The following is a 25,954-nucleotide window of genomic DNA, read 5'->3' as shown; positions in this document are numbered from 1 at the left end:
TACAGTTGGAGGGGTGGGGTCTGAGGACAGAGGTGCGGGACGTGGATGAGATGCGTTGGAGGGATCTTCAACCACGTGGGAAGGGAAATTATAGTCTTAAAAGGAGGCCATCTGGTGTGTTCTGTGGTGGAACTGGTCCTCCTGGGAGCAGATATGGCGGAGGCTGAGGAATTGGGAATACGGGATAGCATTTTTGCAGGAGGTAGGGTGGGAAGAGGTGTAATCCAGGTAGCTGTGGGAGTTGGTGGGTTTGTAAAAAATGTTGGTGTCAAGTTGGTCGTCATTGATGGAGATGGTGAGGTCCAGGAAGGGGAGGGAGGTGTCAGAGATGGTCCAGGTGAATTTAAGGTCGGGGTGAAATGTGTTGGTGAAGTTGATGAACTGCTCGACCACCTCACGGGAGCACGAGGTGGCGGCGATGCAGTCATCAATGTAGTGGAGGAAGAGGTGGGGAGTAGTGCCGGTGTAATTACGGAAGATCGACTGTTCTACATGGCCGACAAAGAGACAGGCATAGCTGGGGCCCATGGGCGTGCCCATGGCTACCCCTTTTGTCTGGAGGGAGTGGGAGGATTCGAAGGAGAAATTGTTAAGGGTGAAGACCAGTTCAGCCAAACGAATGAGTGTGTCAGTGGAGGGGTATTGTTGGGGACGTCGGGAGAAGAAGAAACGGAGGGCTTGGAGGCCCTGGTCATGGCGGATGGAGGTGTAGAGGGATTGGATGTTCATGGTGAAGATGAGGCATTGGGGGCCGGAAAAATGGAAGTGTTGGAGGAAGTGGAGGGCGTGGGTGGTGTCTCGAACGTATGTAGAGAGAATTGACTACGTCAAAACCTTGCGAAGTCAAATAAACTAAAGAGCCATATTTTGCATGAGGCATCTCTCTTAAACATCATGTCCATATTGCTGTGACCTCTTTGAAAGCTACACTAAGCTCAAGTGGATTTGTTTCTGCAATGTTGAGAAATCTCTTCAGGATGATGTAAGTGAAGGCCTTTCCTCCTATGGACAGAAGTGAGATACTGCTGTAACTGCCACACTCTGATTTGGTGCCTTTGTATTTTTAGACACCAAGAATCATAGCATCACAACAGTAACTTGGTACCTTCTTTTCCATTCGAAATGCACAAGAGGGTATCATGGAAGACCTTGGGTCACTTGAAAAGATTCTAATGAGATGTTTATCTTTCTTTGAAGCTTTACCCAAGTTTATGTATTAAATGGCTTTTCTGACATCATCAACAGAAGCAGGCACGTCAAGCTCATCAAGGACTGATCACTGAGGGCTGCGATGTTGACAATGGTCAGTCTTTTCAGCAAACTGAACTATCCTGCCCATGTTTCTTATTTCTGTCTGATCTTTAATCAAGGATGACCCATCAGCCAAGAGCAGTGCATAGCAGTACATATACATTTAACTTGTTGACTTGTGCAAGGGTAGATATTTCTTTAGCTTTCCTCACACCATCTTAAATCACACAGATCTCTCTGAACATTGTCCTTCAGTTCACAACTTGGATCTTTTGGAAATAGAGGTTAGATCATTTGCCATTCATAAATAGTTTAATTATATGCAAGATTTGAGAGATGTTTTTGTCATTTTCATCAAAATAATCCTGGCGCACTTGTCCAGGAACAATCTTTGCTATCTCAATGACAATATCTTTAGATTTGTTCCACTTCTCCACATCGTCTCATTAATCTGTGAACCAACAAACATTCTGCACCTTACATTGCATGGAGGATTTGTACATCCTGAAGATCCATCTAACACAATGAGGTTGATCATGTGCTGCTGTTTGGTATGCATCCAAGAAGTCTTGCACTTATCGGCCTATTTGAGCAATGTGTTGATAATGCAAAGATTGCACTCACCATATTTGCTCAAGACTAACTTGGCATTTCTGTTAAGTTTTACAACTCCACATTTACCTAGAACTCATCTCCTGCTTTCTCCACATGGCCACTGAAGTATCCCACGATCATGATTTATTATTGACACGTGGACTTAATAAAGTAATCCAGATCCTTATAGAATTGTTCTTTTGTGTCCTCAGGGCTATTGAGAGTTCATACATAGGCACTGATGATGGTGTTACCTGACACATTTGGTACGTAGACAGTGATTGTTGCATGACATATTTGGATGAAAGGATAGCACAATTTCATAAAGCATTGTTGATCCTAAATGATTTGGAAGTGCCAGTGTTGGACTGGGGTGCACAATGTTAAAAAAAATCACACAACACCAGAGTTCTAGTCCAACAGGTTTATTTGGAACCACTTGCTTTCGGAGTGCTGTTCCTTCATCAAGTGGTTGTGATGAAGGAGCAGCGCTCTGAAAGCTAGTGTTACCAAATAAACCTGTTGGACTATATCCTGGTGTTGTGTGATTTCTCATTTTTATCCTAAAAAGTTTGCCTTGGCAAAAAAGGTTTCCAGGTTTCCATCCAAAATGGAAAAAATGATCTCTGTTCAAAACTAAGATCCCTGTACAAAACTAGGTTCCCCTCAACATATCTGGCACCAAGAACACTAGGTTTACAGAACTGAAAGTAGTCCTTAAAGGAAGGTTAGCATCTAAAAGGTAAGTTTGTGAAAGGTACTTACCTGAATGTAGAGATGAAAGAAACACATCCTGTACTAAAATCATGGTCCATCACCACTCCACATATCACTTGCCCAAAATCTCAACTAGCAACACATTCCAGTTCATTCATCCTCCTTTCCCAATGGCATCATGACAATCAATTTAGCATTAAAAAAACCTTCAAAAATGAAACAGCTGGCAATGCAAGCAGGTGCCCGTAGCTCACTAGTCTAATGTAGGTTTAAGGTTGATTAAAGTTTAATCCTTGGCCTTCAACATTCACAGTTAACAGGCTGGTTTCAATGCCATGGCACTCATCAACTACATTGTTTCAAACAAATGTTATATCACAATGAAGTATTCGAAAGGAATTATCAACCCTAAGGTGATTTGTAGCAAGACTATCCTCAATGTGTTACTTGATTATAAATTCAGGATTTAAGTACATCCACACAGCAATTCACAAATGGTACCAAGAATAAATTGAAAATAATGTGGAATCAAAATATTAAACATAATAAACCAGATTTTGCTGGGATGGATTATCCAGTGGTGAACCCTGTTAGTTAGATTAGGTATTTCTAAATCTTAAAATTCTTTAATCACAAAATCACTGAATCTGCAAGCTGATAATATCATAGCAAAGGAATCCTGCTTACCAACAGGATAAACATTATATCTTATTAACTAATGTGATTAAAGAATGCAGAGTTCATCTGTAAAGGGGGTTAAATTTCACTGTCAAATTAGTTATATACGTGAAATAAAAAGAAAAACTGGATTGAGAGGCATTGGGAAAGATACAAAAACAGTTAAAATTAGACATTTTAAACCAACTAAAACAATTCAGAGATAAAAGCAAAGTACTGCGGAGCTAGAGAAAATACAAACACAGTGCTAGAGAAACTCAGCAGGGCTGGCAACACCAGAGAAACAAAGTTAATTTTTGAATCCGCTGTGACTCTTCTTCGGAAGTAAACTTTAAACTTGAAACATTAATTTTGTTTATGTCTCCATAAATGCTACCAGATCTACTTAGTTTCTCCAGCAATTTTTTTTAATCAATTCACAATTATGAAAGAATGAGGCTCCACTCTACTCCCTAACCAAAACGTTGATTGGCAAATTAACATGCAAGTGACTTACAGCAAATCACAATACAATAGAATCAGAGAATCCCTCCAGTGTGGAAACAGGCCCGTCAGCCCAACAAGTCCATACCAACCTTCTGAAGAGTAACCCACCCAGAACCATTCCCCTACTCTATTGTCCTATATTTACCCCTGATTAATGCACCAAATCTACACATCCCTGAACACTATGGGAAATTTAGCATAGTCAATTCACTTAACCCTACACATCTTTGGATTGTGGGCAATAACCCATGCATACACAGGCAAAATGTGCAAACTCCACACAGACAGTCGCCCGAGGGTGGAATTGAACCCAGGTCCCTGGCGCTGTGAGGCAGCAGTGCTCACCAATGTGCCACTGTGCCATCCCCAATTCTTGGCTTATTTCTCCTTTATGACATTGCTGGCCTATTACACATTGATAATGGTGTGCATGCTTCAAAACTTAATTTTCTGAAAAATCCAGTGCAATGACCATTGATTTGGAAATAAATTCCCCAGTACCTGATAAAAAATAAAACACTTACATGTGCTCATGAACAGCTTTGATGGCCTTTGCAGCATAGCCCATAGATTTCAAAACTTCTGTATTTGTGTTTGCATTTTCTAATGCTTCTCGCTGGAATTCAATTGTAGAGAGTGTACCATCAATCTGTGCCAACTGCTTTTCAAGGCGCTTCTTTCGTTTGAGTGCTTGTAGAGCAACTGGGAATAGAAAAAACAAGAAATGAATATAGTGAAACAAAAAGAGTGCTGCAGAAACTCAGCAAGTCTGGTAGCATCTGTGGAGAGCAAAATATAATTAAAATTTCATGTCCAGTGACCTACATCAGAACTGAAAGCAGCTGGGAAATGGTGGTATTTACGCAGACGACATGAGTGTGGGTGGAGGGCGGGCAGAGAAGAAAAGGATGAATTGAGTACAGACAGTGCAGAGACAGAAAAGAGATGGAGACCGGAAGCCTGGAGAGAAGTAAATGCTGAATGGATGGTAACAGGATTTGAGAATAGGGGGAACTGACTGAGGGATATAAAGTGTTAAAGGGGTTTGATAAAGTGAATGTTGAACAGATGATCCCCCTTGTGGGGCAGTCTCAAACAACAAGTCACAGATATTGAGTGAGAGGAGGTAGATTCAAAACTGAAATGAGAGGAAACTACTCTCAGAGGGTTGTGAATCTGTGGAACTCACTGCCCCAGAGTGAAGTGGAGGCAGAATCAAATTACAGTTATAAAAGCATTTATACTCTGATCCACAGTCCAAATATAAAATAGCTACTAATTCAATTAGAAGGAATTAATACACCTAATTTACATGACAGAATGTAAACTTACTGGTAAGTTATATCTTGCAGAGTGGGCCTCAAAAATCCTTACACTGAAGTAGGTCTTTTTTTTTTAAATGATAATCACGTGGCATGCATAAAGTAGTCAGAAAGAAAGACACAAGCAGACACAGTCATGGGGAGGAGTTGGAGATTTATACTAATCCTTGAAATATGGGCAATATCACAACCAAGGTTTTTTTTTGAAGAAAGAAGCCACTATAACTTTGTGTTAGTATGTCTTTCTAAGAGGGCATATTATGGACAGTAATATATAATTATGAAAGATTAACGAGTTTTGAGAAGATCTGTAGCTCAGGCTGAGTTTCTGGATGTAAGTTTGCTCACTGAGCTGGAAGGTACATTTTCAGACGTTTCATCACCCTACTAGGTAACATCAGTGAGCCTCCGGTGAAGCACTGGTATTAGTGATCCGCTTTCTATTTATGTGTTTAGGTTTCCTTAGATTGATTATGTCATTTCCTGCTCTTTTTCTCAGAGGGTGGTAAATGGGATCCAAGTTGATGTGTTTGTTGATAGAGTTCCTGTTGGAGTGCCGTGCTTCTAGGAATTCTCGTGCGTGTCTCTGTTTGGCTTGTTCACGCGTGAGAATTCCTAGAAGCTTGGCATTCCAACAAGAACTCTATCAACAAACACATTGACTTGGGTCCCATTTACCACCCTCTGAGAAAGAGCAGGAACTGACATCACCACAGGAAATGACATTCCCAACCCAAGGAAACCTAAATTCCCGCCTCAGGCGACTGACTGTGTGGAGTTTGCATGTTCTCCCCGTATCTGCGTGGGTTTCCTCCGGGTGCTCCGGTTTCCTCCCACAGTCCAAAGATGTGCAGGCCAGGTGAATTGGCCATGCTAAATTGTCCGTAGTGTTAGGTAAGGGGTAAATGTAGGGGTATGGGTGGGTTGCGCTTCGGTGGGTCGTTGTGGACTTGTTGGGCCGAAGGGCCTGTTTCCACACTGTAATGTAATCTAATGTAATCAAAATAGAAAGCAGGTCACTAACACCTATGCTTCACCGGAGGCTCACTGATTATGCTATCTAGTATGGTGACAAAACATCTGAAAATGAACTTTCCAGCTCAGCGAGCAAACTTACATCCAGAATGATGAATGGTGTCTGAGCATCTAATAATATCATTGTTGGTTTGAATTTTAAAATAGTGGTACATGGGATTGGTTAATTTGTAACGGTTTTCTTTTAAAAATAGTAAAGGCCAGTCTATCCTTCCTGAACAGAGTTGAAACTTTATTGCTGGAACAGCACAGCAGGTCAGGCAGCATCCAGGGAACAGGAGATTCGACGTTTCGGGCACAGGCCCTGAAGAAGGGCCTGTGCCCGAAACGTCGAATCTCCTGTTCCCTGGATGCTGCCTGACCTGCTGTGCTGTTCCAGCAATAAAGTTTCAACTTTGATCTCCAGCATCTGCAGACCTCACTTTCTCCTTCCTGAACAGAGACCAGCATATATGTCAGAGTAGAGACCCCTTACAGTTTAATGGAAACTTGTTCTTACTCTGTTGGTATATGGCAGGGAGTGTAAACATTGAAGGCTATAAGTTTCTTTTGATTAAAATAATCAAAATCAATGTTATCTCAGCAAACAGAGTGAAAGTGGTCAGGCGGATCAGAGAAGACATAACTGGAGTTTGAAGCAAATAGTATATCTGTCTTGGAAATAAGTATAGGACAGTTCAGGGAAAGCACAGTTACCACATTTGAAAAGTTTAGCTTGTTAAACTTTGAAACTAAGAATGTTTGGTTAGAAATCAGCAGGTTATTATAAAACAAAGACAAAGTTCTCAGTTTTGTGAGTATTCGTGTAACAAGGTTCTATAGTTCACAGGAAAGGTCTGGAGAGAATCAGTTAAGTCAAACTTAAAGATTTGGTATAGAAAGTTAACTTCTTTGGATGAGTCTCTAAATGGAGTGCCAAAACGTGGGATTAGACTTTGCTTTGCTCTATATTGCAAGATCTTTAACACTGTCTTCTACATTTAGGTAGCTTTGTGCACTTTTCTTTCTTTGGTGCAGAAAATTTCAATTGTTAGTTAAAACTTTGCAGCCGTCTGTGATTATTGCAGTTAAAATCCATCACATTAACAAATAATTTTCAAAAATCTCTCAAAACCAAATTTAATTCTGCAATCTGATTTGACTAGTAGTGCCATCAGCTGGGATCATAAAATACATGTTCATACAGATATACATGCATGTTTATAATAATTTTAAAATTTATGTCTATAAAACAATAAATTCAAAAGAAAACTTACAGTTAACCTTTTCTGATGTGGATAACCTTCCAACTATCAGTTGAGAGAAAAAAAAAAATCGGTGACAATTTTTATTCTTTTATTTTGTAATCTAAGTTTTCCAATACCTTACTTCTCCTGCGAACACAATTTACTTGTGACTGAATAGCAAAATGTTACTCCATATCCTAGACCACTTTGCCCACTTGGGTGTCTCCCTGCTTTGCACACGGCCACAGGTCTTGATTCCTTATGTACACATTTACTCATTCCAGATGCAGACACTGACAAAAATATACGCTTGTAGCAAAGCAAAAAATCAAGTCCTGATGCAAAACAGAAGCGTCCAATAGAAATTGGAACAGGGCACTCAGGACTACAGAATCTCAAATAGTTGTTCATCTCCAGGGAAAAGGAAACTCAACCTAAAAATAAAAACACCAAAGCAGCAAAGGAAACAAATTTACATATGTGATGCAAAGATAAACATTTCTTCCTGGGGTAAAAGAAATTACTAACATACATTTTAATGAAGACTTTGTTCCTAAAATAAATGATGGTCAAATGATTCCACAATCTAAGCCAATCTACAGCTTTTTTCGCAGCAGAGAGCGGCGGGAGCTGGGCGGAAGTTCAGGCGGAGCACAAAGCCGGTCGGGAAGGTAAGTGATTGCTATATAAAGAACTTACCTCGATGCCAACGGTCTTTTCGCAGCAGAGAGCGGCGGGAGCTGGGCGGAAGTTCAGGCGGAGCGCAAAGTCGGTCGGGAAGGTAAGTGATTGCTATTAGAGAGGGTGAGTTCTAAACCCCAGGTCCTACAAAGTAGGGTATCCTTCCCTCCCTCCTCCTCTAACCTAAATTAAGAGTCCACAGACTTGCCACAAAAAGAGGGTCTTAAGGAAGTTTGGATCGAAGAGTGAGGCTTCAGCTCAGGAATCTTTGACAAGGAGGTTGAGTGAAGTGATTACGCCACAGTTGAAGAGGGTGAAGACATGACTGCCCAGCTGGTTCAGTGCGCTACGTGCTTGATGTGGGAGGTCAACGACTTTGGTGTGTCTGGCTCCTATATGTGGGCGGCACGGTGGCACAGTGGTTAGCACTGCTGCCTCACAGCGCCAGAGACCCGGGTTCAATTCCCGCCTCAGGCGACTGACTGTGTGGAGTTTGCACGTTCTCCCCGTGTCTGCGTGGGTTTCCTCCGGGTGCTCCGGTTTCCTCCCACCATCCAAAGATGTGCAGGGTCAGGTGAATTGGCCATACTAAATTGCCTGTAGTGTTAGGTAAGGGGTAAATGTAGGGGTAGGGGTGAGTTTCGCTTCGGCGGGTCAGTGTGGACTTGTTGGGCCGAAGGGCCTGTTTCCACACTGTAATGTAATCTAAATCTAAATGTGTGGAAAGTGTGTGCGGATTCAGCTATTGACCAAGCATATTGCAGCACTGATGAAAGAACTCGAGGACCGTAGGCTCATTCGAGAGAACGAGATCTTTCTGGACAAGACCTTCAGCGAGGTTATTACACCAATCATGCCAGAAGAGAGCAGAAGAGAGCAGACGATGAGGAAGGCAGAGAGGAGACAGGTGCAAGAGACCCCGGGAGAAGTACCTGTCAGGAACAAGTTGAAGCTTTTGGAAACAGTAGAGACTGATGACACTGCCAGTTCGCAAGGCGGCCAGGTCTGTCAATCAAAAGTTGGCGCAGATGCAGAGCGGAAGAGTCGGACATCGCACAGAGCCGTGGTAATAGGGGACTCCATCGTGAGAGGAACTGACCAGGGTTTTTGTGGCAGCAGACGGGATTTAAGGATGGTGTGTTGCCTTCCTGGTGCCAAGGTGAAAGACATCGCGGACAGAGTGCAGGAAATCCTCAAGGACGAGGGTGAAGAGCCAGAGGTGGTGGTACATGTCGGCACAAATGATGTCGGGAAGAAGAGGAGGAACATACTACAGCGGGACTTCGGAGAACTCGGAAGAAGGCTGAAAAGCAGGACATCCAAGTTGGTTATCACCAGCAGTTCCTCATGCTGGTGTGGCCAGAAACAGGGAGATAATGGACTTGAACGTGTGGTTGGGGAACTGGTGCAGGAAGCAAGGATTTAAATTCTTGGATCACTGGGGTATGTTTTGTGGTAAGCATAAATTATATAAGAGAGACGGTTTGCACCTTAATAGGTTAGGGACCAGCATTCTGGCAGGCAAGTTTTCTACTGCAGCACCACTACATTTAAACTAAGTAGCGGGGGGAAGGGGACAAGCTGGATGTTTAAAAAGGAAATTGAAGGGAAAGTTAGACAAGAGAAGTCAAAAAAGACAACTGTATCAACGAAGCAGAAAACTCGGAAAGGGATCATGTTGTAAGGTTGAGTGAAATAGGGGTTGATGGGAAGGGTGAGAGCAGTAACAAATTAAAAATACTACACATGAATGCATGAAACATTAGACAAAAGATGGATGAGCTTGAGGCTCTTTTGGAAATTGGCAGATATGATATTGTGGAGATAACTGAGACGTGGCTTCAAGTGGAAAGGACCTGGGAAATGAATATTCAAGGCTACACATGCTATTGTAAGGACAGACTGATGGGCAGAGGGGGTGGGGTGGCCTTGTTGGTAAGGGAGCACTCAGTCCCTTGCGCGGGTCAGGGGATGTAGAGTCAGTGTGGATAGAGCTGCGAAATACTAAGGGTAAAAAGACCCTCTTGGGAGTCATCTACAGGCCCCCAAACAGTAGTCTGGATGTCGGATGTAAGTTGAATCAGGAGCTGAAATTGGCCTGTCGCAAAGATGTCACTACAGTTGTTATGGGGGATTTTAACATGCAGGTAGACTGGGAGAATCAGGATAGTATTGGACCTCAAGAAAGAGACTTTGTGGAGTGCCTCAGAGATGGATTCTTAGAGCAGCTAGTGCTGGAGCCGACCAGGGAGAAGGCAATTCTGGATCTGGTATTGTGTAACGAACCAGAATTGGTCAGAGACCTCGAAGTGAAGTAGCCATTGGGAAGTAGTGACCATAATACATTAAGCTTCAATCTGCAATTTGAGAGGGAGAGGGTACAGTTGGAAGTGACAGTACTTCTGTTGAATAAAGGGAACTAAGGAGCTATGAGGGAGGAGCTGGCCAAAGTTCAATGGTGCAATACCTTAGCAGGGATGACCGTAGAGGAACAATGGCGGATATTTCTATGTATAATGCAGAAGTTGCAGGATCAGTTCATTCCTAAAAGGAAGAAAGATCCCAGGAGGAGGCATGGGCAGCCGTAGCTGACGAGGAAAAAGTATAACATAGCAAAGATAAGTGGGAAAACTGAGGACTGGGAAGCTTTTAAAGAGCAACAGAGGATTACTAAGAAGGAAATACGCAGAGGAAAAATGAGGTACGAAGGTAAATTGGCCAATAATATAAAGGAGGATAGTAAAAGCTTTTTTAGGTATGTGCAAGGCAAAAAAATGGTTAGGACTAAAATTGGCCCTTGAAGACAGAAACAGGAGAATATATTACGGGGAACAAAGAAATGGCAGAGGAATTAAATGGGTACTTCAGATCTGTGTTCACTGGGGAAGACACAAGCAATCTCCCTGAGGTAACAGTGGCTGAAGGACCTGAACTTAAGGGAATTTATATTTGTCAGGATTTGGTGTTGGAGAGACTGTTAGGTCTGAAGGTTGATAAGTCTCCGGGGCCTGATGGTCTGCATCCCAGGGTACTGAAGGAGGTGGCTCGGGAAATCGTGGATGCGTTGGTGATTATTTTCCAGAGTTCGATAGATTCGGGGTCGGTTCCTGAGGATTGGAGGGTGGCTAATGTTATACCACTTTTTAAGAAAGGTGGGAGAGAGAAAGCAGGAAATTATACACCAGTTAGTCTGACCTCAGTGGTGGGAAAGGTGCTGGAGTCTATTGTAAAGGATGAAATTACGGCACATCTGGATAATAGTAATAGGATAGGACAGAGTCAGCATGGATTTATGAAGGGGAAATCATGCTTGACTAATCTTCTGGAATTTTTTGAGGATGTAACTCTGAAGATGTACGAGGGAGATCCAGTGGATGTAGTGTACCTGGACTTTCAGAAAACTTTTGATAAAGTCCCACACAGGAAGTTAGTGAGTAAAATTAGGGCGCATGGTATTGGGGGCAAAATACTAGATTGGATTGAAAATTGGTTGGCTGATAGGAAACAAAGTGTAGTGATAAATGGCTCCATTTCGGAATGGCAGGCAGTGACCAGCGGGGTACCGCAGGGATCCGTGCTGGGACCGCAGCTTTTTACAAGATGGTATCAGCAATAACATTAGCAAATTTGCTGATGATACAAAGCTGGGTGGCAGGGTGAAATGTGATGAGGATGTTAGGAGATTACAGGGTGACCTGGACAAGTTAGGTGAGTGGGCAGATGCAGTTTAATGTGGATAAATATATGGTTATCCACTTTGGTGGCAAGAACAGGAAGGCAGATTACTACCTCAATGGAATCAATTTAGGTAAAGGGGCAGTACAGAGAGATCTGGGTGTTCTTGTACACCAGTCAATGAAGGCAAGCATGCAGGTACAGCAGGTACTGAAGAAGGCTAATAGTATGCTGGCCTTCATAACAAGAGGAATTGAGTATAGAAGCAAAGAAGTGCTTCTGCAGCTGTACAGGGCCCTGGTGAGACCACACCTGGAGTACTGTGTGCAGTTCTGGTCTCCAAACTTGAGGAAAGACATTCTGGCTATTGAGGGAGTGCAGCATAGGTTCACGAGGTCAATTCCTGGAATGGCGGGATTACCTTACACTGAAAGATTGAAGCGACTGGGCTTGTATACCCTTGAGTTTAGAAGACTGAGAGGGGATCTGATTGAGACGTATAAGATTATGAAAGGACTGGACACTCTGGCAACATGTTTCCGCTGATGGGTGAGTGCCGAACCAGAGGACACAGCTTAAAAATACGGGGTAGACCATTTAGGACAGAGATGAGGAGAAACTTCTTCACCCAGAGAGTGGTGGCTGTGTGGAATGCTCTGCCCCAGAGGACAGTGGAGTCCCCAGTCTCTGGATTCATTTAAGAAAGAGTTGGATAGAGCTCTCAAAGATAGTGGAATCAAGGGTTATGGAGATAAGGCAGGAACAGGATACTGATTAGGAATGATCAGCCATGATCATGTTGAATGGCGGTGCAGGCTCAAAGGGCTGAATGGCCTACTCCTGCACCTATTGTCTATTGTCATATCCAGCCTATTCTGATGCAAATTATAGGATCCTTGTTAGTACTTATAAAAGTGGATTCTAATGAAGCGTTTCGTGTACACATCAAAATCAAGGTGTAGTGTAGGTTTACTAGAACAATTTGAGCGTTAGGAAACAATATTGACAAACATTAGGAAATAATTTTGAATATTCTGATAATCCAACCAATGCAGTAGAGTGATGAAACAATAGCTAATTTAATTGCAGACATATTAATTACATACTAACAACACAGTGACATACTAATTACTTCAGAAATCCTTTTCTCTAAAATTGGTAGCTTGTCACATGTAGTTATTACTTGGCTAATTTCAGAACACTGTGCCAGATACCTTTATGCAGAATCATTAGGAATTTTGCTACAGTTGCAACATGGTAAATTATTACCCATCAATCCAGAAAAATAAGTTTATAACTTAAAGGTTTAAATCTAAAACCTCCTAACTTCTGTGGAGGTACTAAAAGAACAAGAAACTGGGCATCAGTATATCTGTTCTGAACCTCTAGCACAACAACAACAATATTAAATAACAAAACAATGCTGGAGATCACAGTGGATCAGGTAGCATCCATACAGAAAGCAAGCTAACATTTCAAGTCTAGGTGACTCTTCAAAGCTCTCCATGGATGCTGCCTGACCTGCTGTGATCTCCAGCATTTTTTTGTTTCAGTACAGATTCCAGCATGTGCAGTAATTTGCTCCAATGTCAAATATCATCTGCAAAAGCAGTACCTCTTAGAATGCCTGACGTACAGTTGATGAATGATTTAGGAAGACAGAGAAAAATGTTTTGAATGTTGTCAAAAATATATACGGCTTTAATGATTCATAATGCGTGATTTCAATAACTTTTGTTTATATTTGACATCACATTCAAATGTTACCCATCATTTCTAAAAAAAAATCTTTAAAATATTATAGCATCAGATTCTGTATAAGCAAAATGCTGACTTGTTACTCTGCAGTAAATTCATATTTAGGGACAGAAAGGAAGCTTCTAGGAAAGAGAAAAGAATAGTCCCAGAAATTAAACCATTGGTCAAATGTGACTTACAGGTGCCAAGATGATCTAACAGAAAGGAGGATTACAGGTTTACGTAGCATTTTATCACAGAGCAGGCCAAAGAAGACAAAAGATTTGAAGATGTTCTTTCTGCAAGTATGAAGGAAGTGAATTAACTTGAAGTGATCTGTCAAGAGAAACACAGGTACCCAATTAAGACATGCAAAATAAAATCAGGAAATTCATGCATTAAAATAAAAACATCTAAGTGCACACTTTCCTTTCTTTCACATATTTAACAATGAACAAATTAATTTATAAAATCTAGTTTATTAACAAATAACTATTAACCCTGGACAAGTAGTGGTGTGTGTGTATGTGTATACACGTGCGTGAAAGTGTTTCCAAATTAGAATATTCCTCAACATATAACATTAACTCTCCAAGTATATAGCATTACACAACAGGCTTGCTTTCTGGAATGTAATTAGTACAAATTTTATACTTTCATAATGTGGAGGAAAATGTACTCAATACAGCCTAAACAAAAAAATACTATTCAAACGAAAGAATTAAAATAATGTAATGTATAATTTTGTTCCGTTTCATTTCAATCTTACTATTGGTTTTTAATAATTTTTATTGATAAACAAGTACTGTACTTAACATTAAAGCAATGCTACTGATCCTGAGATCCACTCTTAAAATATGGAGCCTGCTTAGCATATTTTAATATAAATCAGACAACTGAAGAAATTTCAACCTACCATAATTACCACACCCATTCCAAGTTCACTCCTTTCTACAATTATACTAGCTTACCTGTAAAATACTAAATGCGATAGCTGTTCTACAAGGGTTCTTAATGAAGGTCTGATTTTCCAGGGCTCCACAAGATGGTTTAAAATTAAGTTTTTATTGACACCATTGATCTGGCCACAAAAAGATTTGCTTTTAACAACTGATCAGCAGCCCTCCCATCAGTGACATTCCAAAGATGCAGCACTAATTTTCAGTCAGAACCTCGAAGTGCTTTCAGTGATTTTTGGACATCACAGGCAATGAAGTTAATTGATTAAAGACTGTCATTTGTGGTGCTAGGCACCTCAGGAGGAGTGACAAATGGATCATTTACTGGGCACTCTGGCTGATAGTTGCAAATCATTCAGATTTGTCTTCGCACTTTCATGTTGAGCTGTTCCAACATTGATGATGGGTGTTAGTGGCGCCAATTCCTCTTCCTTCTTGAGTTACTTGTTCGTTTTGGGCTGTTCACAGGACTAGAATGTCAGCTACCCATTCACCAAAGCAAATCTGTGGAGTTCCTAAATCAGGCGCTAATACTCTAAATACTTCATTTAGATACGATCTGAAATCCTGAGTGTACCACAAGCAGGATTGCTGCAATCAGCCAAATGAAAAAGTATACTTCTCCCTTCTAAAGCAAGTGGGCATCAAGGGCAAATATCAGAAAATCCTGAGCCTTTTGCATTTACCCATAAGATCATAAGATATAGGAGCATAATTAGGCCATTTGGCCCATTTAGTCTGTTCCACAATTCAATCATAGCTGATGTGTTTCTCAGCCCCATTCTCTCACCTTCTCTCCATCGTAACCCTTGATCCCCCCTTACTAATCAAGAAATTATCTATCTCTGCCCTAAAAATACTCAATTACTTTGCCTCCACGGCCTTCTAAGGCAAATTCATCACCCAGTTGAAAGAATTCCTCTTCATCCCAGTTCTAAAAGGTCATCCCTTCACTCCAAGGCTGTGCCCTCAGTTCCTGGTGTCTCATACTAGTATAGACATCCAAAGCTCTCAATTTTCTATAAGTTTCAATGAGGCCTCCGCTCTAATACTTCAAAACTCTATTGAGTATAGACCCAGAGTCCTCATATGACAAGCTCTTAATTCCTGGGATGACTCTTGTGAACCTCCTCTGCATCCCCTTCAAGGCTAGCACTTTCTTCCTTGGAAACAGGGCCCCAAAACTGTACACAATGTTCCAAATGTGGTTTGACTAGAGCCTTAAACAGCCTCAGCAGTACATCCCTCCTCTTCTATTCCAGCCCCCTCAAAATGAATTATAACATTAAATTTGCCTTCCAAACTGCCATGTAACCTGCACATGAACGCTAGGAGAATCCTTTTGTGCTTCAGATTTCCGAAGTCATTCACTTTAAGAAAATAGTCTGTGTGTCTATTATTCCTACCATAGTACATAAACTCTTACTTTCCCACACTGTGTTCCAATTGCTAGTTCTTTGCCCACTTTCCTAGCCTGTCACCGAATGATTTGGCCTCTACAGATTTCTGCAGCAGGTGACGTCACAACCAAAAGTACCTGTAGAATTTTCTTGAACAATGGTTTAGAAAATCCTTAGAAATGACTTTTCATGCTGAAAAGTTATTTTTTGTAGGAAACAGAATCTGTCATCTTACCAAAAACCTTTAAAATTTTTAAAACTTGTTTCGATGCATTTCCCATAATGGAAGCTGATTAGATGACTACTATTAATTGTCACTATTTGAATATGGAACAATTGTATCCATAAAGCTTATCCATATGACTTATTATACACTTAACTCTAATATAACTACGATGGGCAAACAACCCAAGAAAGGAAAATAAAGAAAAATACAAGTGATAAAGTGGTCCACAGCATTTTTAACTATCAAATCACTCTGGACGCACCTTGAAAAATAGGTGTCCTCATCTAGCATGAAAAACACATAAGCATTCATACACTTTCAAGTGCATCTAAAGTACTCATTTATGTCTAAAAGAATAGATAAAATGAGGATTTTCATTAGAAGAGCATTGAAGATTAGTTATACATTTTGGTTGTTCAGGCTTTGATATTTCAAATGAAAATACTTTGTTCTAACTTCGCAATTCCAAAATAAGAAACTTCATGTGGTCACATACATCATTGCTAATTGATACATTAGCAAAAATTAGTAAAACTGTAACAACATGCTGCAGAAATTAATGTATTTATTTAGCAGAATAAGCACAATAAAAAACATCCTAAGGCATTTCCTTGTAAATGTTATCAAGCAATATTCACACCAAGCCACAAAAAGAAATAGATATGAAGAAAGGTCTTAAAACAGTGTTAGATGTGACTCAGGTCTTAGCACTCTTGCCTTAGAGTCAGAAGGTTATGGGGTCAACTCCAAATGCAGACAAATACAAAATCAAGGATGATCCTTTAGTGCAATAGTAAAGAAGTGTTGCCTTTTCAATTGGATGTCAAACCAAGTCCCTTACTGCACTAAAAGACCTCATTGCATGATATGAAAGAAGATCAGGAAGATGTATTGGTCAATATCTATTCCTCAATCAATGTCCAAAAATCAGATTTGTTCCTCACTACACTTCTATATCAAGTAAGTGTTTGCAAAACACTATGAAATGTTCCAAGGATTTTTGACTGAATAATTTCATGCAATTCATTGGACACCCAAATTTCACCAGCAAATCTCAACATACAAATTTGACAAAATAATTGATGGCAATTAATTGTTATTTACATAAATAGGAACATTGTATTTTCAAATAGAGGCTGTTGACTTTGGCTTGTTTCCTATCATGGTGGCACTTTTTTTCAGCAAGGGGTTTTTAGAAGTTCTGACAGGATTAGGGCTTGCTCAATGTCATGTCATATTGATAGGTGGAATTTAAATTCAATTAATGAAATCTGCAACTTAAAATAAGGTTTAGTAATGGAGACCATGGAACTGTCATAGATTGTTTTAAAAGGTTACCATGACAAACTCCTACAGATGTCCTGGAGATGATATGACTGTCCTCCAATCACTACTATCTTCCTTTGTACTAAATAAGACTCCAATGAGCAGAGATTTTCCCTTATTCCTACTGACTCTGGTTTTGCTGGAGTACCTCATGTCATACATGGTGAAACACAGCCTTGATGGCAAATGCAGTCACTTTTATTTGACCTTGCTGGTCACTTCACTCACGACCCTTTTACAGCCTTGGTTCAAAATGAACAAAAGTGCTGAATTATTTGACCTTCATTTTGAACAAAATGGCCAATGAGCATCAATAAGCAGGCTATTGCTAAGAAACCGCTGTTTGATAGCACTGTTGAAAACAACTTCTATCACTTTTATGGTGATCAGGAGTAGACTGTTAAGGCAGTAATTGGCCAGGTTGGACTTGTCCTGCTTCTCATGTATTGACGTTCCAATTTTCCACATTGAGGAGTGGCTGACAGTATTGTAGATGTACTGGAAAAGCACCAGACATTCTGAAGCACATAACCCCAGTACAATTGCATGAACACTGTCAGGACCAACAGTCTTTGCAATGCCCAGTGCCTATTGTGGTTTCTTGATAACATAAGGACACTCAAATTGGTTGAAGACTTATCTGCATTACTGGGCTCCTTAGCCAAAAGGACATTGTGGAGCCGCGGGCAGAGATTTTTGTAGCCACAGGAGGTGCCAGAAGACTGAAGAGTGGCAAATGTTGTACCTTTATTTAAGAAAGACTGCAAGGAGAAGCCTGGGAACTACAGACCGGTGACTCTGACATTAGTGGTAGGTAAGATGTTGGATGGGATTCTGGTGGTGTTCTGACAGGCAAAATTTACATGCATTTGGAAAGGCAAGGATTGATCAGCAATAGCCAGCATAGCATTGTGTCTCACAAACTTGATGGAGATTTTTTTTTGAGGATATGACCAAGAAGATAGAGGAGGGCAGATCGGTAGACATTGGTAGACAGACTTTAGTCCGGTTTTGGACAAGGTTCTGAGTGGTAGACTGGTAAGTAAATCACGTGGTATTCAGGGTGAGCTTGCCAATTGCATAGAAAATTGGCTTGAAGGAGGGAGACAGAGGGTATTGGTGGAGGGTTGCAACCAGCATGTTTCGCAGGGACTAGTGTTGGGTGCATTATAATTAGTCATTTATATAAATTATGTGGATAAGAATATAGGAAGCATGGTGAGTAAGTTTGAATATGACACAAAAATTGCTATAATGGACAGTGAAGACAGTTATCTAAGATTACTAAGGGATTTTGATCAAAAGAGACAAGGGACCGAGGAGTGGCAGATGGAGTTTAATTTGGATAAATTGTAGTAAGACGAACAAGGGAAGGACTTACACAGTCAACGGTAAGATCTTGTGGAATATTGTCGAACAGAGAGACCTAGGGGTTCAGGTACACAGTTTCTTGAAAGTTGTGTAACAGGTAGACAGGGTGGTAAAGACTTGTCTTTATTGCTCATACCACTGAACATTATAGTTGGGATGTCATGTTGCAATTGTACGGATGTTGGTGAGACCACTTTGGAGTACTGTGTAAAGCTCTAGTCACCTTGCTATAGTAAGGATATTAAATTGGAGAGTGTAGAGAAGATCTACAGCAGCAGCTGCTTTGGGACAGCGTACAATGGTGCAGACAGACCCGGTGTACATGTAGGATCTCACAGGTACTGCCCTTCTCACTACCAGCCAAGCAATGTCTTGGTGTTTGTTGGAAAGTTCTGGTGATGAAGCATACAAGCCATGAGGTTACACATTATGCTTAAGCATAATTCTGCTGCAGCTGAAAGCCTACAACCCTTAATGGATGCCCAACTGAATTGCTAGATCAGTTTAAAGTCTTTCCCATTTCACATCAATGACAATGCCACTTAACAAATTGGAGGATATTCTTAACACAAAGGTGGCATATCATACCCACAAGGGCTGTGCAGAGGTCACTCTTACCAATACTGTCACAAGTAGAGCCATCTGTGGTAGGCTGATTGGGGAGCATGAGGTTAAATATTTTTCACTCTTGCTGGCTCCTTCACCACCTGCCACAGACGTAGTCCAACAGCTATGTCCTTCATGACTCAACTAGCTCAGTTACTAGTGGTACGGGTGGGTCACTGTTGGTGATAAACATTGAAGTCATCCTGTTCCTTCAAGTGATATTCAATATGGAGGAATACTGATTCCTCATCCAAGATGGGTTTGATGTTGGGAGGGGGGAACTTGGTAACCATGTTTCCTCATTCATGCTTGGCCTGACACCATCACACTTCATGGGGTCAACAGTCAATATTGAGGTCTTCCAATGCCCTCCCAACTGTCTACCATTGACCTGTCACCTGTTGTGTTTGTCCTACTATTAGTCAGTAAATACCCAGGGTGATGGTGTTGCCTGGTATGTAGCATGTAAAGTATGATTCACTGAGTTTCCATGTCAGATTGATGTTTGATTGGTCTGTAAGATAGCACTCCCAATTTTGGCACTAGCCCCAAGATATTGATGAGGGCACTGCAAGATTGACAGGATGGAGACTGTCAATGTCACATCCAGTGCTTCAATATCAGGTGGTTTCTCAATTTTCAAAATTAATTCTCATAGCATCTATTATGTGAAACTTTGTCAAAAACCTATTGGAAATTTAAAGACAATATTAACCACGTCATCATTTACAACTTAAATCACATCAGCCCAGTACAATATGCCAATAACAGATCTATCTCCATGCATTAGCCAATGGTTCTTCAAATGCTAAATTCTTTTCCTCTGGATTCTTGCCTCAGTTTTCCAGCTTTAGTTATTAGGCTGACTAAATTACAGTTGTCTTGTTTGTCATACTCCCTTTTTTAAACCAATGTAAGATTTGCAATCTTGTAGCTTGCTTGCAACATCCCATATTGCAAGACTGTGGATAGACCCTCAGTGATTTCCACCCTTCTTTAAACAGGTATATAGTTATTTTTAAATCACCTTAGGCTGGGCAAAAATTGGTTGCCATATTTGTCATTAATGTAATGACTTTAATGCAAAAATACTTAATTGAAATGCTTTGAGAGTTCGAAGGAAGTGAAAGACAACTTATAAACAGAAGTTCCTTTTTAACTCCTTCTTAGTATATGGAAAATGGGGATAAGCTACATAAAGTGCTGAGGAGGACAATTGTAAGATTAGGATGGATCTGGAAAGGAATCCAACAGTGATCAATAATTCTCATCAGACATTAAGCCCATACACCTCTAAACCCTTCCTAATCATATACCCATCCATATACCTTTTAATTGCTGCAATTGTATGAGCCTCCACCACTTCCTCTGGCAGCCTATTCCACACATGCACCACCCTCTGCGTGAAAAAGGTTGCCCCTTAAGTCTCTTTTATATCTTTCCCCTCTCACCCTAAATCTTTGCCCATTAACTCTGGACTCCCCGACCTAGTCTATTTAGCCTATCCATACCCCACATGATTTTATAAACCTCTATAAAGGTCACCCCTCAGCCTCCAACACTCCAGGGAAAACAGCCCAAGCCTATTCAACCTCTCCCTATAGATCAAATCCTCAAACCCTTGCAACATCCTTGTAAATCTTTTCTGAACCCTTTCAAGTTTCACAACATCCTTCCGATAAGAGGGACACCAAAATTGCATGCAATATTCCAACAGTGGCCTTGCCGCAACTTGACCTCCCAACTCCTGTCCTCAATATTCTGACCAATAAGGGAAAGCATACCAAACGCCTTCTTCACTATCCTATCTACCTGCTACTCTACTTTCAAAGAGCTATGAACCTGCTCTCCAAGGTCTCTGTTCAGCAACACCCCCAGGACCTTACCATTAAGTGTATTAGTCCTGCTAAGATTTGCTTTTCCAAAATGGAGCATCTTGCATTTATCTAAATTAAAATCCATCTGCCAGTCCTCAGATCCACTGGCCCTAAATGATTTATCTTGTACCCTTAGACAGTGACCCCTGGCTCTGCATTTCCGGCAGCATTAAGAACACACTTGCTGTACTTAGCTTGTTACAACATTTTTGGATTTCTATGAGATGCCTCCTCATTCTTCTGTCCTCCAGCAAATATAATCCCAACCGATTCAACCTTTCCTTACACATTCAGTTCTGTCATCCCAGGAAGCAGGAGAAAGTGAGGACTGCAGATGCAGTCCTGATGAAGAGTTTCTGCTCGAAACATTGATTCTCCTGCTTTTTTCTAAGATTAGATTCCCTACAGTGTGGAAAGAGGTCCTTCACGTCGGTCCAACACGTCCACACCGACCCTCCAAAGAGTAACCCACGCAGACCCATTTCCCTTTGACTAATGCACCTAGCACTATGGGCAATTTCCCATGGCCAATTCACCTGACATGCACATCTTTGGACTGTGGGAGCAAACCCACACAGACACAGGGAGAATGTGCAAACTCCACACAGACAGTTACTCAAGGCTAGAATCGAACCTGGGTCCCTGGCACTGTGAGGCAGCAATGCTAACCACTGAGCTACCATGCCGTCCGTCAGATGCTGCCTGACTGGCTGTGCTTTTCCAGCACCATTTTTTGACTCTCATCCCACAAATCAATCTGGTAAACCTTCACTACACTCTCTTTGAAACAAGAATAATTTTCCTCGAGGAGAAGACCAAAACTAATGTGGTCTCACTGCTGCACTGTATAATAGCAGCAAGACATCTTCACTCCTTTTCATGAATCCTCTCGCTATGAAGGCCAACATATGTTTTGCCTTCTTGACAGTCTGCTGTACCTGCATACTTACCTTCATTGACTGGTGTACAAACACACCCAGGCCTTGTTACATATTCCCCTCCTTCAATTTAAAGCCATTCAGTTAATAATCTACTTTCCTATTTTTCCTATCAAAATGGATAATATCACACTCATCCAAACTATAATACATCTGCCCTGCAGTTACCCACTCAGTTTGTCTAAATCACATTTAAAGCATCCCTGCATCCTCCTCACAGCTTACTCACCCACCCAAACACCTTCATAATCATATTTAAATACAAAATTTAGTAAAACTTGTTTTGATTAAGGATAGTTGGGAGAACCTGAACTGCTACATGTAGAAAAAAGTATAAGCTAGTTCAAGCAGAACACAGAGCACTACTTTCATTAATAATTCTTTGGTATATTTTGAGATTGAAAGGACATTCGGTTTAGATCTCTTCAAAATTGAATTGGACAGATTGTTCAGAGAATCATTTCATCAGTTACAATTTTTTTAGAATTGTAGAAAGAGACAACAGATGAATATATGGTCTTTTCAGATATAGGTTCATGGAATAGTGCCAGAAAATTCTAAATATAAAACTTTATTGAGAGTTGTCAGCTGTCCTTCGACTCAAGGATTACCTGTACTCAGATTGCAGGTTTCTGCCGTGAGTCTTTGGGATTTGTTTCCTATTCTTTCCTTCTCTGCCACCACTCTACTTCATTATGGAGATGCTGCAACTCAAAGTATGATTCAATTTGATGGACAAGTTGTCCTCATTTTGAAAGATGGGCAGAAGCTCCACTATCATTAATGTGAATGCTATTATGTTCAAGGAAAGTTACAGGCTGTCTTTAAAGTGCCTTTGTTACCCCTCCCTGGAATATTGGCCATGTGAAATTTGAGAAACAGTAAACAGTGGCTGACTGCCTTAAGCAAGACCACTATGTACACACCTTTATAACTAACCATTTCGTTCTTATAGTTCACTTCTCAGAAAAAGGAGTAATTCAATGGCAATGGACAAGAAGTAATGCAAGATGACTAGGAAATGTAAAGCATGGTCACTATTAACTCATTTATAATTCTCTATTACGTACTCTTACAAAAAATTAAAAATAACATACATTAACTTAGGAAATGCTTGTATTTCTTTTACTTTCCATACAGATTTTAGTGTTGCATAATACTTGGAATGTAAAGGCAGGTCTTTCACAATGCAACTTTTAACTCTGTAACTGTTGCATCAGTTTTGTGCTCCCAATAATTTAGCCTGAAGTTTCTCACACAGCGAAGTAACCAAATTGCCCCATAACACTATTCTACATCAATTTCCCTTTTATGTTCTAGCTTTCTCTTCTCCGTGGACACACACCAATTTTTAATTTTATGGCTATACAATTATCGTGCCATTATTCTTTGCCTGCTGGCACTTTTTATTGCCAGTTTTGTAATACAAATACATTTTATATATAAATCTGCCTTTAATGTATGTTTGACATATCATAAGTTTGCTTAGCTCAAATCAATCTTTAGACTGTAGTTCTAGTCAATCCAGACACTGGAATATGCCCAACTGATATGTTGCAACTTCCTAAGCAATCGTTGTGTTCTTGGTTCACTATCCCTGGATTAGAAAACTTGGTATTTCCAGTTGTTTCAATTAGCTATCTGCAGCTAAATTTATGTTTGCATAGGGCCATTTGGCTTTAGGATGAAGGGAGAAATAGTGTTAATCAACAGAGTTTATTCTTGTCATTGTGTCTATTAGAAACAGTATTTACATATCTGGGGTTAAAAAGGGCCCTAACCTTTTCATTATCACTGTCGGTGGAGATGGTAGCACAGTGGCAATATCACTGGACTAGTAATCTCGAGCCCCAGGCTAATGTTCTGGAGATATGATTCAAACCCCATCATGGCAAAATTTGAATTCACTAAAAAGCTGGCTTAATGACAACCATATAACCCCTGTCAACTATCATCAACCGTTAGTAAATGTACTTAAATGATTTAGAGAAGGAAATCTATCATCCTTATCTCATCTGGCCCATATGTGGTAGCAGATCCACAGCAACATGATTGAGTCTTAAAATGCCCTCGGGGTGATTAAGAATCAAGAATAAATGCTGGCTTAGGCTGCAAAATAAAAAGTGCTTGCTTTTCTTATTTTTTTCCTAATGTATATTTTTCTTATCATTGGGTATGTTAAAGGTACAATACAGGTTATTACCAATACTGTCATTCTTTATGAAAGTGCACTGCTAAATACTTTATCATTATGTTTTTGACAATACTAATTTTGATGTTCCTTGGCCTTGACATTTCAATCTTGCTGTCAATCGATTTGTCACACTTGTTCAGTGAACAGGATAGTTAACAGTATATTCCTACTTCCTTTGCTCTGTGGGTTATTCTAATTTCTCTCAACTTTTAATCTTGATACTGCTGTTGTCATTTTTTAGCAGCATGAACATGTCAGGGAAAAGAAAAACCTGATATTTGGGAGGTAGGAATAGTTACAGTGTGATCTGACCTGTTGGTATTGAAGCTGTCTCTAACCTAATTTATTATTTGCACTGTTTTGAAGGGATTTCCTAACATTGGACTGTTATTCTGATTTTCCATGCCTGCCCTTTCCTGTCCTTTGTATAAAGGCTTATTTCCTGGAATAACATTGTTAAGCTTTTCACGCAATGTGTTCATGAGTGTAAGGTCGCTGCGTTCCTGCCTCTCCCCCTTGTAGAGTATACTCTGGAGTGTGGAGTGTGTGTGTTGCTGCACCCAGTGTAGTGAATACTCTTGAAGGTGGATTGGTATGTCCCTGCCTCCAGTTCTGTGTATGTTCTGCAGTGTGTCAATTTAACCCCACAGGAGTGTATATTCAGGAGTGTGAGTATACTCCAAAGTGGGGGGTACATGTGTTTTTTTCCACCGCTGTGGTATATATTCAGTGTGGGGATGGGTCTTCCCTGTTGTATTCCCATACTCAGGAATGTGGGATGTGTGTTCCTGCCACCCATAAAGTCTACAGAGAGGAACGTGAGGATACATGTTCCTGCACCCCATAGAGTGTACATACAGGAACATGGGAATTATGTATTCCAGCACCCCATAGAGTGTACATACAGGAATGTGGGGATTATGTGTTCCTGCACCCCATAGAGTGTACAACGTGGGGATTATGTGTTCCTGCACCCCATAGAGTGTACAACGTGGGGATTATGTGTTCCTGCACCCCATATTGTGTACATACAGGAACATGGGGATTATGTGTTCCTGCACCCCACGGAGTGTACAAACAGGATCATGGTGAATGTGTTCCTACACCCCATATCGTGAATGCTCTGGAATGTAGGTTAGTATGTCCCTGCCTTCAGAGTTGTATCTAGTCGTAGGTGTTGGGTAGACGTGTTCATTCCCCGAGTGTGGGGTGGGTGTATATCCTACCCTACGGGAGGACAGAGGTAGGTGGTGAGCGAGGGGGATATTCCACCTGGCCCCCCAGGGTTACACCGAGCTGGACGAGCTCCTACCTCTCTTGTTCTTGGTGCCGCTTCTCCGGGCGGTCTCCAGCTCTCTCTGGATCCTGTTCTCCAGGAATTCCTGTTTCTTGGTCAACATCTCCTCGGTCTCCCTGAGCCGGTGAAGGGCCTCCTGCGGGCTCGGGCCCTGTTTCCTGGAGTGCGAATGGGATCGGGACGAGCTGGACCCAGACCCGGAGCTCGAGCCGCTCTTGGAGAAATTGAAAATCTTGTTCATAACGACAGCCTGGCGCCTCGAGCCCAACACAACAACACAGCTCGAGACCCACTGGAGGTCACTTCCGGTAGTGCAACTGCCAATCCACCGAGGGGGTTGGACAGCATTGAACATCAC

General features: G+C 41.0%; 1 protein-coding gene across 1 annotated transcript in view; it reads right to left on the bottom strand.

Moving 5' to 3' along the window:
- The window catches only part of LOC122549032 (charged multivesicular body protein 4b-like), a 46,168-nt gene extending 20,275 nt beyond the window's left edge, over window positions 1–25,893 (bottom strand). Inside the window, exons 1-2 of the mRNA XM_043688173.2 lie at window positions 25,612–25,893; window positions 4,251–4,428 (exon numbers count right to left, since the gene is read on the bottom strand). Of these exons, the coding sequence (XP_043544108.1) occupies window positions 4,251–4,428; window positions 25,612–25,837 (404 nt within the window). The 5' untranslated portion in view covers window positions 25,838–25,893. The remainder of the gene's footprint in view (window positions 1–4,250; window positions 4,429–25,611) is intronic.
- Window positions 25,894–25,954: the final 61 nt, after the last annotated feature.

This window comes from Chiloscyllium plagiosum, unplaced genomic scaffold (genome assembly GCF_037043375.1).
Source record: "Chiloscyllium plagiosum isolate Xiang-an unplaced genomic scaffold, Cpla_swu_hap1 HiC_scaffold_4, whole genome shotgun sequence".
NCBI lineage: Eukaryota > Metazoa > Chordata > Chondrichthyes > Orectolobiformes > Hemiscylliidae > Chiloscyllium > Chiloscyllium plagiosum.
This window is presented reverse-complemented; position numbering and strand designations above follow the sequence as displayed.